Source organism: Garra rufa, chromosome 17 (assembly GCF_049309525.1).
Source record: "Garra rufa chromosome 17, GarRuf1.0, whole genome shotgun sequence".
Lineage (NCBI taxonomy): Eukaryota > Metazoa > Chordata > Actinopteri > Cypriniformes > Cyprinidae > Garra > Garra rufa.
In genome coordinates this window covers 14739701-14754717 of record NC_133377.1, presented here as the reverse complement: position 1 = coordinate 14754717, position 15017 = coordinate 14739701, and the positions used below count along the sequence as shown (strand labels likewise).

At 35.1% G+C, this 15017-nt stretch overlaps 1 protein-coding gene across 1 annotated transcript; it reads right to left on the bottom strand.

The window, feature by feature from the left end:
- Positions 1 to 1707: 1707 nt before the first annotated feature.
- srsf4 (serine and arginine rich splicing factor 4) lies at positions 1708 to 14024 on the bottom strand. The gene is made up of 6 exons (XM_073822055.1): positions 13876 to 14024; positions 11383 to 11525; positions 7458 to 7567; positions 6282 to 6490; positions 5797 to 5862; positions 1708 to 2852 (listed from the first exon to the last, which is right to left on the bottom strand). The coding sequence occupies exons 1-6, from the start codon at positions 13980 to 13982 to the stop codon at positions 2393 to 2395; spliced, it is 1095 nt and encodes a 364-aa protein (XP_073678156.1). The 5' UTR covers positions 13983 to 14024; the 3' UTR covers positions 1708 to 2392.
- Between the last annotated feature and the right edge of the window lie 993 nt (positions 14025 to 15017).

Genomic DNA, 15017 nt, shown 5'->3' with positions numbered 1-15017 from the left:
GCAAGCGCCAGGATGGTCTCCTAAAGAGGATTCAGCTGCGGGATCGGAGTGCCACCAGTGCAGAGTTTGCTCAGGAATGGCAGCAGGCAGGTGTGAGCGCATCTGCACACACAGTGAGGACAAGACTTTTGGAAGATGGCCTGGTGTCAAGAAGGGCAGCAAAGAAGCCACTTCTCTCCAAAAAAAACATCAGGGACAGATTGATCTTCTGCAAAAAGTATGGCGAATGGACTGCTGAGGACTGGGACAAAGTCATATTCTCAGATGAAGCCTCTTTCCGATTGTTTGGGGCATCTGGAAAAAGGCTTGTCCGGAGAAGAAAAGGTGAGCGCTACCATCAGTCCTGTGTCATACCAACAGTAAAGCATCCTGAGACCATTCATGTGTGGGGTTGCTTCTCATCCAAGGGAGTGCGCTCACTCACAATTTTGCCCAAAAACACAACCATGAATAAAGAATGGTACCGAAACACCCTCCAACAGCAACTTCTTCCAACAATCCAACAACAGTTTGGTGAAGAACAATGCATTTTCCAGCACGATGGAGCACCGTGCCATAAGGCAAAAGTGATAACTAAGTGGCTCGGGGACCAAAACGTTGACATTTTGGGTCCATGGCCTGGAAACTCCCCAGATCTTAATCCCATTGAGAACTTGTGGTCAATCCTCAAGAGGCGGGTGGACAAACAAAAAGCCACTAATTCTGACAAACTCCAAGAAGTGATTATGAAAGAATGGGTTGCTATCAGTCAGGATTTGGCCCAGAAGTTGATTGAGAGCATGCCCAGTCGAATTGCAGAGGTCCTGAAAAAGAAGGGCCAACACTGCAAATACTGACTCTTTGCATAAATGTCATGTAATTGTCGATAAAAGCCTTTGAAACGTATGAAGTGCTTGTAATTATATTTCAGTACATCACAGAAACAAAGATCTAAAAGCAGTTGAGCAGCAAACTTTGTGAAAACTAATATTTGTGTCATTCTCAACTTTTGACCACGATTGTAGTCTTAAAAATAAAGGTGCTTCACGTGCCATATAAGAACCTTTTTGTCTAAATGGTTCCATAAAAGGTTTCACAAAAGGTTCTTTGTGGAAAAAGAAGGTTCTTCAGATTATAAAAAGGTAAGAAAGAGATGGTTCTTTAAAACCAAAAATGGTTCTTCTATGGCATTGCTGTGAAGAACCTTTTAAAAGCACCTTTATTTTTAAGTGTACCCACTAAATGATGATTTTTTTAATACATACAGGTATTATATTATTGTTGGTTTCAATAGATAATAAAAAGATCTTAGTAAACATTGGAGATTTGAAAACTTAACTGCTTTTAAATGTTTTTTGGTTGCGGGACAGCAGTTTAAACCAACGGCCCATATATGCAATATAGATATAACTACTTTAATTCTAATGCAGTTAATAGTTTCATTAGTTCTTTAAACAATGAACACTGTCATTTACTCACTCTGCTGTCATTTCAAACCTGTATGCCCGGTTTCTTATACCACTTGACAAATTCAATAAGATAAAGTGAAGATTGCTTTTAAATCTCAAGCAAGAATGAGATTAGAGAGAGAATTTAACATGTTCTTCCTTTTCGGTGTCTTGAATTCTATACAAGTCAATTTCTTTTAAACAGTTTTATACTTTTGACTATGCAATATTTTAAACCCCCCACAAAACAGAATTTCAAATAAACTCAAAGGACACAAAGTATTGTGAGGCAGATTGTTTTATTATTTTTTATGGAGAACTTCGTTGTAAAAAGACCATAAACTCTGCCCCAGCTGAACAACCACTATGGTACATTTCTAAATATACAATGCAAAGGCAAGGACATCTACTGCGGGTTTAATTTTACTCAGTCGTCATGAATAAAATATTGCAAGCAATTTGAAAATAAAAACACTACTAAAATAATGCATAAGGTTAACAATACCAGAGAATACTGAACTGTGAATAAGCAAGCAAGTTTCCTAATTCCTTAAACTATGACAAAAAAAAAAAGGATTAAAAAAAAACTGAAATGTAGTTTGCTTCAAAGGGAAATGAAGGGCAGAACAACATTTAGACACTGACTGCAAAACAAGTTTCAGTCTATTTTTGTCTTTTTTCAAGAAAAATATTTAAAAACAAGACGCACCGTTTTGCTTTTCAAAAAAAAGTTACATATTCAGACTTGATTTCAGACGATATATCTTGAATTAGGTTTATTTTCTTACCTCAACCACAATTCATCTCCGGTTTATAGCAAAAATCTAACAATTTAGAGACAAATCGTCAGTGGGGTAAAAAACCCAACATCTAATTCAAAATATACTCTTGTTTTAAAGATGTTCAGTTAGACTGGAAAACAAGGGGCCAGGGAGGGGAACAAACACAGATTTTTTTTTTTTTACTTAGGACCGAGACCTTGAGCGAGAACGAGATCGGGAATAAGATCTCGAGCGTGAACGTGAACGAGATTTGGATCTGGATCTAGATTCCCTCCGCAGATCAGCATCTGGTGGTGTTTGTGATCTGGATCGAGAATGAGCTCTAGAGCGACGTTCAGCCGTCCGGCCTTCATCGCCGCTCTTGTTTGCCTCCTGAGATTTGGACCCAGACTCTCCAGGGACATCCCTGTTGTTTCCTGATTTGGATCGAGATCTGGATCTGGAACGGGATCTAGATCGAGAATAGGAGCGAGCCCTCTTGTTCTCCCGTTTGCTCTTTTTGCTTGGGGGGCTGCAGCTTGTGCTGTTGTCTCTGGCACTTTCACCTCCTCTGCGAGCTCCATTACTGCTCTCCTCCATCCTACTGCTCCTGCCCTTCGCCTTCTTGCTGGTTGACCTGCTGCGTGACCGCGAGCCTGAGGCTCTGCAAAGGAGAGAAACCGTTTAAGAAATGCGCACCAAATCAATACTGGCACCTTGGAAGTCAAACTGAATTTTTATTATAGCATTTACTGCCCTCTAGTGGACTCATACATCAAAACTGTGCTTATAAATCTGTCATAAGAGAATATGGAACCATGAATGTGAGAATTTGCAATGCACAGCATATGAGATATAGGAAAGTTTCAGTAACATTAGCCAAATCAACTTAGCTCATTAATTAGACCAAAACAAAAACAGAAGTCACCTAAAAAAAATACAAATTAAAAAAAAGCCAAAAAATGTAAAATTCACAGATTTAAGGAATATAGCTTTTATACTACTTTAACGGTCTTGAAAATGACAAACATGATTAAAATACTAATTCAGTGAATTTGAGCAGTGATCAATATTTAGCATCATTGCTTGTTGAAAAAAAGTTTAAAAAAAACATACAGGTGCTGGTCATATAATTAGAATATCTTTAAAAAGTTGATTTCACTAATTCCATTCAAGAAGTGAAACTTTATAACGTATACATTCATTCCACACAGACTGATATATTTCAGGTGCTTATTTCTTTTAATTTTGATGATTATAACTGACAACTAATGAAAACCCCAAATCAGTATCTCAGAAAATTTGAATATTGTGAAAGGTTCAGTATTGAAGACACCTGGTGCCACACTCTAATCAGCTAATTAACTCAAAACACCTGCAAAGGCCTTTAAATGGTCTCTCAGTCTAGTTCTGTAGGCGACACAATCATGGGGAAGACTGCTGATTTGATAGTGGTCCAAAAGATGACCACTGACACCTTGCATGAGGAGGACAAGACACAAAAGGTCATTGCAAAAAAGGCTGGCTGTTCACAGAGCTCTGTGTCCAAGCACATTAATAGAGAGGCGAAATGAAGGAAAAGATGTGGTAGAAAAAAAAAAAAAAAAAAAAAAAAGTGTACAAGCAATAGGGATAACCGCACCCTGGAGAGAATTGTGAAACAAAACCCATCCAAAAATGTGGGGGAGATTCACAAAGAGTGGACTGCAGCTGGAGTCAGTGCTTCAAGAACCACTAGCACAGACGTATGCAAGACATGGGTTTCAGCTGTCGCATTCCTTTTGTCAAGCCACTCTTGAACAACAGACAGCGTCAGAAGAGTCTCGCCTGGGCTAAAGACAAAAAGGACTGGACTGCTGCTGAGTGCTCCAAAATTATGTTCTCTGATGAAAGTAAATTTTGCATTTCCTTTAGAAATCAGGGTCCCAGAGTCTGGAGGAAGAGAGGAGAGGCACAGAATCCACGTTGCTTGAGGTTCAGTGTGAAGTTTCCACAGTCAGTGATGGTTTGGGGTGCCATGTCATCTGCTGGTGTTGGTCCACTGTGTTTTCTGAGGTCCAAGGTCAACGCAGCTGTATACCAGGACGTTTTAGAGCACTTCATGCTTCCTGCTGCTGACCAACTTTATGGAGATGCGGATTTAATTTTCCAACAGGACTTGGTATCTGCACACAGTGCCAAAGCTACCAGTACCTGGTTTAAGGACCATGGTATCCCTGTTCTTAATTGGCCAGTAAACTCGCCTGACCTTAACCCCATAGAAAATCTATGGAGTATTATGAAGAGGAAGATGCAATATGCCAGACCCAACAATGCAGAAGAGCTGAAGGCCACTATCAGAGCAACCTGGGCTCTCATAACACCTGAGCAGTGCCACAGACTGATCGACTCTCATTGGTCTTAAGTAATTATCTAAATTTCTGAGATACTGAATTTGGGGTTTTCATTAGTTGTCAGTTACAATCATCAAAACTAAAAGAAATAAACACTTGAAATATATCAGTCTGTGTAGAATGAATGTATACATTATACAAGTTTCACTTCTTGAATGTAATTAGTGAAAAACTTTTTGAAGATATTCTAATTATATGACCAGCACCTGTATATAAAGCATATTTACCATGAATTTTAAGTGTACTGACACTACAACACTTATATGTACAGTTTTATCCAATCAACAGGTATATTGCTCACTCCTATAATGCCCTAATTCAAGTATATAAGAGCTGTGCTTGCATGGTCACAGAATTGGATCACTAAGGGTGTTACCTAGATGACCACTGAGTGTATTAACTTGCTTTAAAAGAACTTCTGTATAATATCCTATGTATGCATCTAACTGCACACAACCAAGTACAGCTTTTAAAGGACTACAGTAGTGGATAAAAAAAGTTCATCAAAAGTTGTCCTAAGATAAGAACGGGTATTCTTTTTGGTTTTAGGACAAATTTGATGAAAGGTTTTGATCCACTTCGAATGTTGACTACTGTAGTTCACTTCCAGAACAAAAATTTACAGATAATGTACTCACCCCCTTGTCATCCAAGACGTTCATGTCTTTCTTTCTTAAGTCATAAGGAAATTGTTTTTTTGAGGAAAACATTTCAGGATTTCTCTCCATATAATTGATATGTATGGTCCCCCAAAGTTTAAACTTCCAAAATGCAGCTTAAAAGGGCTCTAAACGATCCCAGCCAAGGAAGAAGGGTCTTATTTAGCGAAACGATCTGTTTTTTTTTTTTTTAAACAAATTGACAATTTATATGCTTTTTAAACTCAAATGCTCGTCGATAAGACCCTTCCTCCTCGGCTGGGATCGTTTAGAGCCCTTTGAAGCTGCGTTTAAACTATTTTGGAAGATCAAACTTGGGGGCACCACACATATCCATTATATGGAAATGAAACGTTTTCCCTCAAAAAACTATTTCTTCACGACTACAGAAAGACAGACATGAACATCTTGGACGACAAGTGGGTGAGTACATTAGCTGTAAATCTTTGTTCTGGAAGTGAACTACTCCTTTAATGTTATCTAAAACAGTAATTTTCCTTCAAGTTCACAAGTGGACAACTTAAATCTTCAACTTAAGTCACTTGAGTTTGCCCACCTTGAACGGCTACTGGTTCGGCTGTGGCTTCGGCTCCTGCGAGACCTCCTGCTCCTGGAGCGAGACCTGAGGAATTTGTGCAAAGAAACAAGAAACTTTACACAAATGTTCTCTGTGAAACTCTAAACTGAATTTTACTACAAGCAAAGTTCATGTCGCCAATCCAACACCAAGTTACAAGCAAAGTCTCCTCTAATTATCAGTCAGAAGTATTAATTTATGTGTGTGCATTTATTTACAGCCATTAAGCCTTGCATATATTATTTGCCCAGGACTAAATCATTTCAAGCTCCAGTGCATCTTCTGCACTTGAGGTTGTAGGTATACATACATCTTGCAGAATGAGTCTTAAAAATAGTTTGTTTTACAGTATTTAGTACTGCCCTGAATAAGCCATTTCAACTAAACAGATGACAGCATACAATGCACAAGACATAAGAAATAATTTGCAATGTAATTGGATTATAAAATTGATTTGTTTGCACCTGGAGGGACTGCGTGAGTATGAGCGGCGGCGTCTGGCACCAGGCCGGTCCTCGATGAGCCGAATCTTCCTTCCGTTGACCTCAGTGCCGTCCAGTTTCTCCAGGGCTCTTTTCATGTCTGAGTACTGCCTGAACTCAATGACCCCCTCATTCTTGCGACCCTTGTTAGTGTCAGCATAGGTCACCTCACCAGCTTGACGCATGTAATCCTGTCAATTCATGACACATTAGTGACTCTTACGAACAAATCACTGGTCATTTTTACACTGTAAAAAGTTGATCAGTTTCAACTTAAAAACTTAATTTTAATGCAGCTGCTAAACTTAAGTTAAATCAACTTAAAAGTACAAGTCATTTAACTTATTTATTGTTGTGAGTTAAAATGAATGATATTAAGTTAAATCAACTTAAAACTACTAAGGCAGCTGCTGAACTTATGTTTTTAAGTTGGAATTGGTAAAAACTTCACAGTATACAGGACTGACATCCTAAAAGCTTAAAATACTTTAAATAATGTTTTAAACCTTTGTGCATTTAAGGACATTTATCTTTCTCTTCTTTTTTTGATAATTTTGGCTGGGTTAATGCAAAAAGGAACTTTATTGGAACTTGAATATTTTACCATCATCTCCTTTAATAAATTTCTTTACACTAGGAACAAAATAATTACACTTAGGACCCCAAGGATAAAAATGTACTCACTAAAACGTATTAAAACATCAATATTTAATTATCAATATTAAGCTATTTAAGCATAACATTTTTGTTGATAGGCTTTTATTGACATGCCTTCAAAGTTAATATTTTACATTGTTATTTTCCACTTGGTGTCATTAGCTGCATTTCCATTACCCTTCAAATTATGCAAATTGAAAACGCCTAATGGAAACATGTCAATTTCTCAAACTCCCATACGTTGCAAAAAAGACTTAACTAAGATTGTAATAATCCTCCCAAAAATTCCACTTCACATTTAATAAATTAAAAAACAATTACAGTAGAATTATGTAAACAAACTTGTATTTAAAGGGTTAAAATCCTGAAAAAGAACTAATGTTAGTAGTTATGATCAGTGTTGGGAAAAGCTACTTTTAAAAGTAATGCATTATATATGGCCTTTGCAAACAACTCTAAAAACAAAACTAAAAAAGTGGCTGAATTGTTGTGTTTCTGTACCTTCAGGTCCTGCCAGCTGCAGCGACTGGAGAGATTTTCCACGATCAGCCTGTAATCTGTACGAGTGGGTGGGCCATACCGGTCTCCTCCTCCACGGCCATATCGAGTACCTTCAGAGTGACGAGAGTGAGATGCATAGAGTTCAGTAAAGATAAAACACAATAGAGTCTCCACACTAGCCTTTTAAGACTCGGTGGATTTCACACACAGTAAGATTTGAGACAGAAATAATATCTACAAAAAGCTATAAAATGACAGAAACAATTAAGTTTTATATATGGTTTAAGAAACTGAAATATCCCTTTAAGAACTGAAAATATTCCACCAAATAACATACTTACGCTGCACTTAAGAGATTAATTAATTGGGGAATGGGAAAATGTCAAAAGAAACAAAACCAAAACACCTAAAAGAGCTCAAACCACATCTCCTAAACCCCTTAAGATCCTCACCACCTGGCTTAATGGGAAAAGCGGTCCTCTTTCACATTGGCTCGCTTTAATGGTCTGCCCAGGGGCCCAGTTTGGTCAAAGAGCCACACTCATGGGAGGGGGGACACCATGGCCAGCAAAAGGGGCAGGCGGTCAGACTCTTTTAATAAAACATTGAGGGTTAAATTTCTAGCTTTGACATTAGAAGTTATTCCATTTTTAAAAAATTTACTTCAAATCAATCATTGTATTGCAACAATCCGCATATAATAAATAAGCAGGAATTATAACACTTGGTTTTTCAAGGTGATTCTTCATTTAGGGACACCTGAGAAAGCTTACCTGAGATAGATCCTTTTATTTTTTTATTAGTTATATTGTTAAATGGACAAAAAGACTCTCCCAACTGAAGAATCACCCATCAAGTAATATTCTAAAGATTACCACTCTTACAATTTCACTCCCTAAAAAAAGTGAAACAGCAGTGTAGTAAGGTTTGGAATTGAACATACAATTTTCAGGCTTCTCATACAGAGGCTGGACCCTCTTAAAGGGATAGTTCACCTAGAAATGAAAACTTGCTGTTAATTTGATGTCCAGCTTGTGAACTAATTACTCTGTTCAACTAGTTCAGTTCACCAAATCGTCTGAAAAAAATTTGCAGCTCAGATCTATTACACTTTCTCATTATGTAAAAAGATTATCTAAAGAAGAGTAGTTTATTCACTCAAGGGAAGACACTGCAGGCAAAAATGCTGTTTTTTCATGCAACTGTTAAATTTGATATTTTGGGCGTTTTGCTTTCTTCATAAAGTGTTTTTTTAGACTAGTGGAAAGAAAACACCCAAATACACCGTTTCTTTTATAGCACTTTATCCATTTGTGTCAATAGATTCCAATTACAATACATATTTTTAAAGGCTGTTTTCTCAAAATGAGTTTCTTCTCCTACACTGAGCCATAAATCTCCAATTCAGTAGCACTTACACACACCAAACTTTACATTTTTATTCCTGTCTATACTCTGAAGGTTTTTACAGAGGGATTTGCTCATATACAATAAGCTTGATTCCATACAATATTTAACTCCCCCAAAAATGGTACAAAACACATGGTTTTCTGAATTATAGAGTAACAAAATGAGATACCCAAAACTGAACAAGAACTTCAAAACTGACTTCATCCAGTGTTTTGATTTTTGTACTAGAAATGCATGCAACATTTTAGAAAACTTGTAATAGAAAAAATGTTTGCAATTATTAATGTAACCAATCATCTGGTTAAGTAGGGTGATAACAATTAGTATTTTTACACCATTCATCTGCAGTGTCTCACCTTAATATGCTTTAGACATGTAAAACACCCCCATTTCACAACATTATTGGGTATACATTGCTTACACTGCAAAAAATGCTTTTCTTACTTAGATTTTTTTGTCTTGTTTCCAGCCAAAATATCAAAAAAATTGAATCAGGATTTTCTAGACAAGTAAAAATGTGTCTTGTTTTCAGTAAAAACAAATTAAAATTAGTTTTTGCTTAAAACAAGCAAAATAATCTGCCAATGGGGTAAGAAAAATAATCTAGTTTTCTGTTTGAAATTAGATTTTTTTTTCTTACCCCATTGGCAGATTATTTTGCTTGTTTTAAGCAAAAACACTTCATTTTGACTTGTTTTTACTAAAAACAAGATAATTTTTTATTTGTCTAGAAAATCCTTCCTGATTTAAGAATTTTTAGATATTTTGGCTGGAAACAAGACAAAAAAATCTAAGTAAGAAAAGTATTTTTTGCAGTGTATACATTAGATCACTGCGTGTTTTACGTAAACAAACTAGTGAATTGAAACAAACTGTCCGAAATAAGTAGTTCTCGGAAAAGAATCAAATTTTCCTGTTGCTGTGGATGATACTGTTAAAGGAGTAGTTCACTTCCAGAACAAAAATTTCCATATAATATACTCACCCCCTTGTCATCCAAGATGTTCATGTCTTTCTTTCTTTAGTCGTTAAGAAATTATGTTTTTGAGGAAAACATTTCAGGGTTTATCTCCATATAATAGTCATGTGTGGTGCCCCAAGTTTAAACTTCCAAAATGCAGTTTAAATGCAGCTTCAAAGTGCTCTAAATGATACAATTTATATACTTTTTAAACCTCAAAAGCTTGTCTTGGCTCGTCTCTGCGACGCACTTGCGTAGTCTGCATAATCCGGGTCAATAGAGTTGGGGTATGTCGAAAAACTCCCGTTTTGTTTTAGTCTTCAACTTCAAAATCGTCCTACAATGCAGTTTAACCTTTTTTTCTTTTGTAAAAGTCTTCTGATCTTTTTTGTATGTTCACTTTGTAAACACTTGGTCGGTACTTCTGCAGCGATGTAGGATGATTTTGAAGTTGGGGAAGAAAAGGAGATGGGAGTTTTTCGACATACCCTAACTGTATTGACCCAGATTACACAGACTATGCATCCACTTCGCAGAGACGAGACAAGCATTTGAAGTTAAAAAGTATATAAATCATCAATTTGTTTAGAAAATAATCGTTCATTTTGCTAGATAAGATCCTTCTTCATTGGCTGGGATCATTTAGAGCCCTTTGAAGCATCATTTAAACTGCATTTTGGAAGTTCAAACTTGGGGACACACACATCCATTATATGGAGAGAAATCCTGAAATGTTTTCCTCAAAAAACAATTTCTTTACGACTGAAGAAAGAAAGACATGAACATCTTGGATGACAAGGGGGTGAATACATTATCTGTAAATTTTTGTCCTTTTATCCTTTAATAATGTTGTAACTAATGTTAGTTTCTTGCACAGACTGATAGTTTCCCTTTCTAAAACCTCAATATATCGACAGGTATTCATTTTGTGTTGCTTGATATGACTTTTTACTCTCAAGCCGATGACTTGCATTTTATGATCACCGATCTCACGGTTTGAGCTAAAAATCTTCTTTACTGTTCTACTGAAGAAAAAAAAAAAAGTCACTTACATCTCAGACAGACTGAGAGAGTGAGTGAATTAACAGCAAATTTCCATTTCTGGGTGAACTATTACTTTAAAACATGTTCTATTCTATTTTTAGATCGAGTCTATGTGAAACCGATAAAAAAAAAGCCAAATCAGTGATGACATTACCCCGCCTAAGGACAAGTGAATCACCGTTTTTAAACCACCAATGTCTTACAGAACAGATTTATGGATGGAACTTTGGAAACCATGTCAAAGCCAATCTCCTTCACCTGAAGACCTGCGGTGACATCAGTGGAAACATTAATTCTGGAAACATCTATTTCTGGTATAAGCATTTAAAAAAAAAAAAAAAAAAAAAAAAAGCATAATGGCCATGTTGAGCACCAAACTCTCCATTTGAGAAGCCTGAAAAAAGCAGGGTTTGCACAATGCAACATCAACCCAAAAAAAGATGCTCCTATGAAACACAAATAGTATTTGGTATATAGTAGCATTGAAGGGCGAGTAAATGAGTATCTTACTTCTTCCAGATCGGCTTCCACCATCACGCCGCTGTCCTATAGTGTGCTCCACGATCACTCGCTTTCCACAAAGGTCTTTGCCGTTCAGATCGCAAACAGCATCATCTGCATCACGGGGGTCATCAAACTCCACAAAGCCATATCTAAAGGGATACAGAAATGTGATTTATGATTCACAAACACAAAATCCAGCTGTCTAATCAAATCTGTTTCAGATATTTCTTCAGCTACTGTTGTTACCCTCTATAAAGCCTCATTTAATTTTTAAAGACAGCTTGATAAGCACAATTTGTTGCAATAACACATTTCCATATTTTTCTTTTTTCCCCCATTACCACTTTATTCATTGCAAAAAAAATGCTTTTCTTACTTAGTTTCCAGCCAAAATATCTAAGAAGGATTTTCTAAACAAATAAAAATTCTTATTTACAGAAAAGTCAAAATTAAGTCCTTTTTTGCTTGAAACAAGCTAAATAATCTGCCAATGGGGTAAACTAAAATAAATAAAAAAAAAAAAGCTTATTATTTCAAACAAGATTTTTCTTACCCCATTGGCAGATTAACGCACTTAATTTTGACGTGTTTTTTATTAGAACAAGAAAATCATTTTTACTTGTCTACAAGATGGTTCTTGATTTAAGAATTTTTGGCTATTTTGGCTGGAAACAAGTCAAAAAAAATCTAAGTAAGAAAAGCATTTATTTTTTGCAGAGTTGCAATGACATATTTCCTACAAACCTGTTTTTTTCTCTTTTCCCCCATTACCACTTTATTCATTGCAAAAAAAAAATGCTTTTCTTACTTAATTTCCAGGCAAAATACCTAAAAATTCTCAAATCAAGAAGGATTTTCTAGACAAATAAAAATTTGTGTTTACAGAAAAAACAAGTCAAAATTAAGTTAGTTTTTGCTTGAAACAAGCTAAAATCTGCTAATGGGGTAAACTTAAAAAAAAAAAAAAATCTTTTTTTAAACAAGATTATTTTTCTTACCCCATTGGCAGACTATTTTGCTTGTTTCAAGCAAAAACACACTTAATTTTGACTTTTTTTTTTTTCTTAAAACAAAATAATTTTTACTTGTCTAGAAAATGGTTCTTGATTTAAGAATATTCAGATATTGTGGCTGGAAACAAGTAAAAAAAAAAAAATGTAAAAATCTGCAACACTTACAGTGTTGCAATGACATATTTCCTAGTATTCCTACAAACCTATGTATGTTTCCCCATTACCACTTTACTCACTGCGAAAAATGCTTTTCTTGCTTAGTTTCCAGCCAAAATATCAAAATTCTCAAATCAAGAAGGATTTTCAAGACAAATAAAAATTATTTTCTTGTTTACAGAAAAGCAAGTCAAAATTAAGTTAGTTTTTGCTTGAAACAAGCTAAATAATCTGCCAATGGGGTAAACTAAAAAAATACATCTTATTTCAAACAAGATTTTTCTTACCCCATTGGCAGATTAACGCACTTAATTTTGACGTGTTTTTTTCTTAAAACAAGAAAATAATTTTTACTAGTCTACAAAATGGTTCTTGATTTAAGAATTTTTAGAAATTTTGGCAAGAAACAAGTCAAAAAAACCTAAGTAAGAAAAGCATGTTTTGCAGTGTTGCAATGACATATTTCCTACTATTCCTACAAACTTATGTTTTTCTTTTCTTTGTTTTTCCATTACCACTTTATTCATTGCAAAAAAAAAAAAAAAAAAATGCTTTTCTTACTTAGTTTCCAGCCAAAATATCTCAATTCTCAAATCAAGAAGGATTTTCTAGACAAATCAAAACTATTTTCTTGTTTACAGAAAAAAAAACAAGTCAAAATTAGATGCATTTTTGCTTGAAATAAGCAAAATAACCTATAATCTTATTACGATTATTATTTTTTGCAGTGTTTACACCCCTAACTTGTGAATTCCTTCTTTTCGTATTTTTAATACCAATACAGTTAAATAAAAACATTAAAGCACATAAGCCCAAAGTATTACATATAAATAAAATGAAATATAACGAAGGTACACAGGTTTGCAACGCCAGATAACTCGACACGTTTTGTGTAAAAACTGATGGTCTCACATATTACCGCTCAAATAATTAATAATACATTTTCTAAAAAAATATGCTAAATATAAGCATTTTCACCAGGGCTTTAGACTTTTGGACTTACTGTACGTATATAATAAATGAAACATCAACTAGATTACATTTGTTAGTGGTTGGGATTATACAAGGCAAAACGAGGCCAGGCTCAAACAATGGAGTTTAGCCTACGGAGCTAAAACCGCTAAAATATTGTTTAAAAACCGAATAAAGCCGATTTTACGTTCCCAAACTGATTTTTGCGCGTAATTCATTTTAATGGTTATTTAACTCGCAAATGAGCTCTATTTTTATTGATGCGAAGCTGAAGAAACAACAGTTTATCCTTCCTAATGACTCAACCGCTCTTTCGGCTACACATTGAGTTCGCTCGATTAAAGAGAACATCACGTACCCGTTTTTCAGATCCACTTCCAGTATCTTCCCATAGCCTTTAAAAAACCTTTCGACATCTTTCTCTCTGGCGCGATAGCTCAATTTTCCCACGTAAACTCGAGACATTTTCCCGGTGCAGTAGCTCGGCGTGGAGAATCAGCTACAACATATGCGAGATTCAAACTAAGAGTCCCTCAGTGGTGTTTTCCAAAATAAAAGTCCCAGCGCTCGTTGTGATTGTGAAAATACTAAACAGCTGCGTAGTTGTTGCTGGTTTATGTTTTTTTGTTCTTTGAAACCATTGAACATTTATTTTTTTCTTCTCATTGAATGAGAAGGTGTGTCCAAACTTTTGGTCTGTACTGTATATTTTGCTGTTTATAAATTTTTTACTCTACATTTGTTTTCAGTGGGTTAGTGATATTTTTTAAATATATATAAATTAATAAATAAATATTTTTTTAAATGGGTTTTTATACAAAAACTGCTTTTTTATGTAAAATTCACTTTATAAAAGACCCACATTTCTAACTTTAATTCATGGGGATAACATGGATAATTTCACATGGTTTAGTGTAAGATTTTTGCCCATCTTTTGGAAAATCACGTTTTAAAAGTAAAAAAAAAATAACTTTTACCAGTAGGTGGCTGCAGAGCTCCACTATTTGCTATTTGACCACCTGAAAGATATTTTTTCACAAGTTTTTTTTAGTTGAATTCATATCCTGAATGAGAAAGTGTGTCCAAACTTTTGGTCTGTACTGTTTAAATAAGTGGAATAACAGTAAACCGTCTATAAATTGTTTTTAAAATTAATGTAAAATATACACACAAGATAATCAACCACTCTCCTGAATTGTATAAAACCACGCATGTGTCTCTTTCCTTTTAAGAATGGTAAGATTTTGTATATTATTTATTTATTTATTTATTCATTTATTTTCCGTGCAACCCCGGAAATGTTTAAAAAGTATTTTGTTTGTTTGTTTAGTTGTTGCTGCTTTATTTTTCTCGCTAACTTTAATTCTGAAAGTGTTTTAATTAACTTAAATCCGCATTAATCACAAATTACAGAAGTATAGAAAATTATTCGCACTGAAAAATCACCAAAATCCAGCAATTCAAGTGGTGAAGAAGTGGTTTATATATATATATATATAT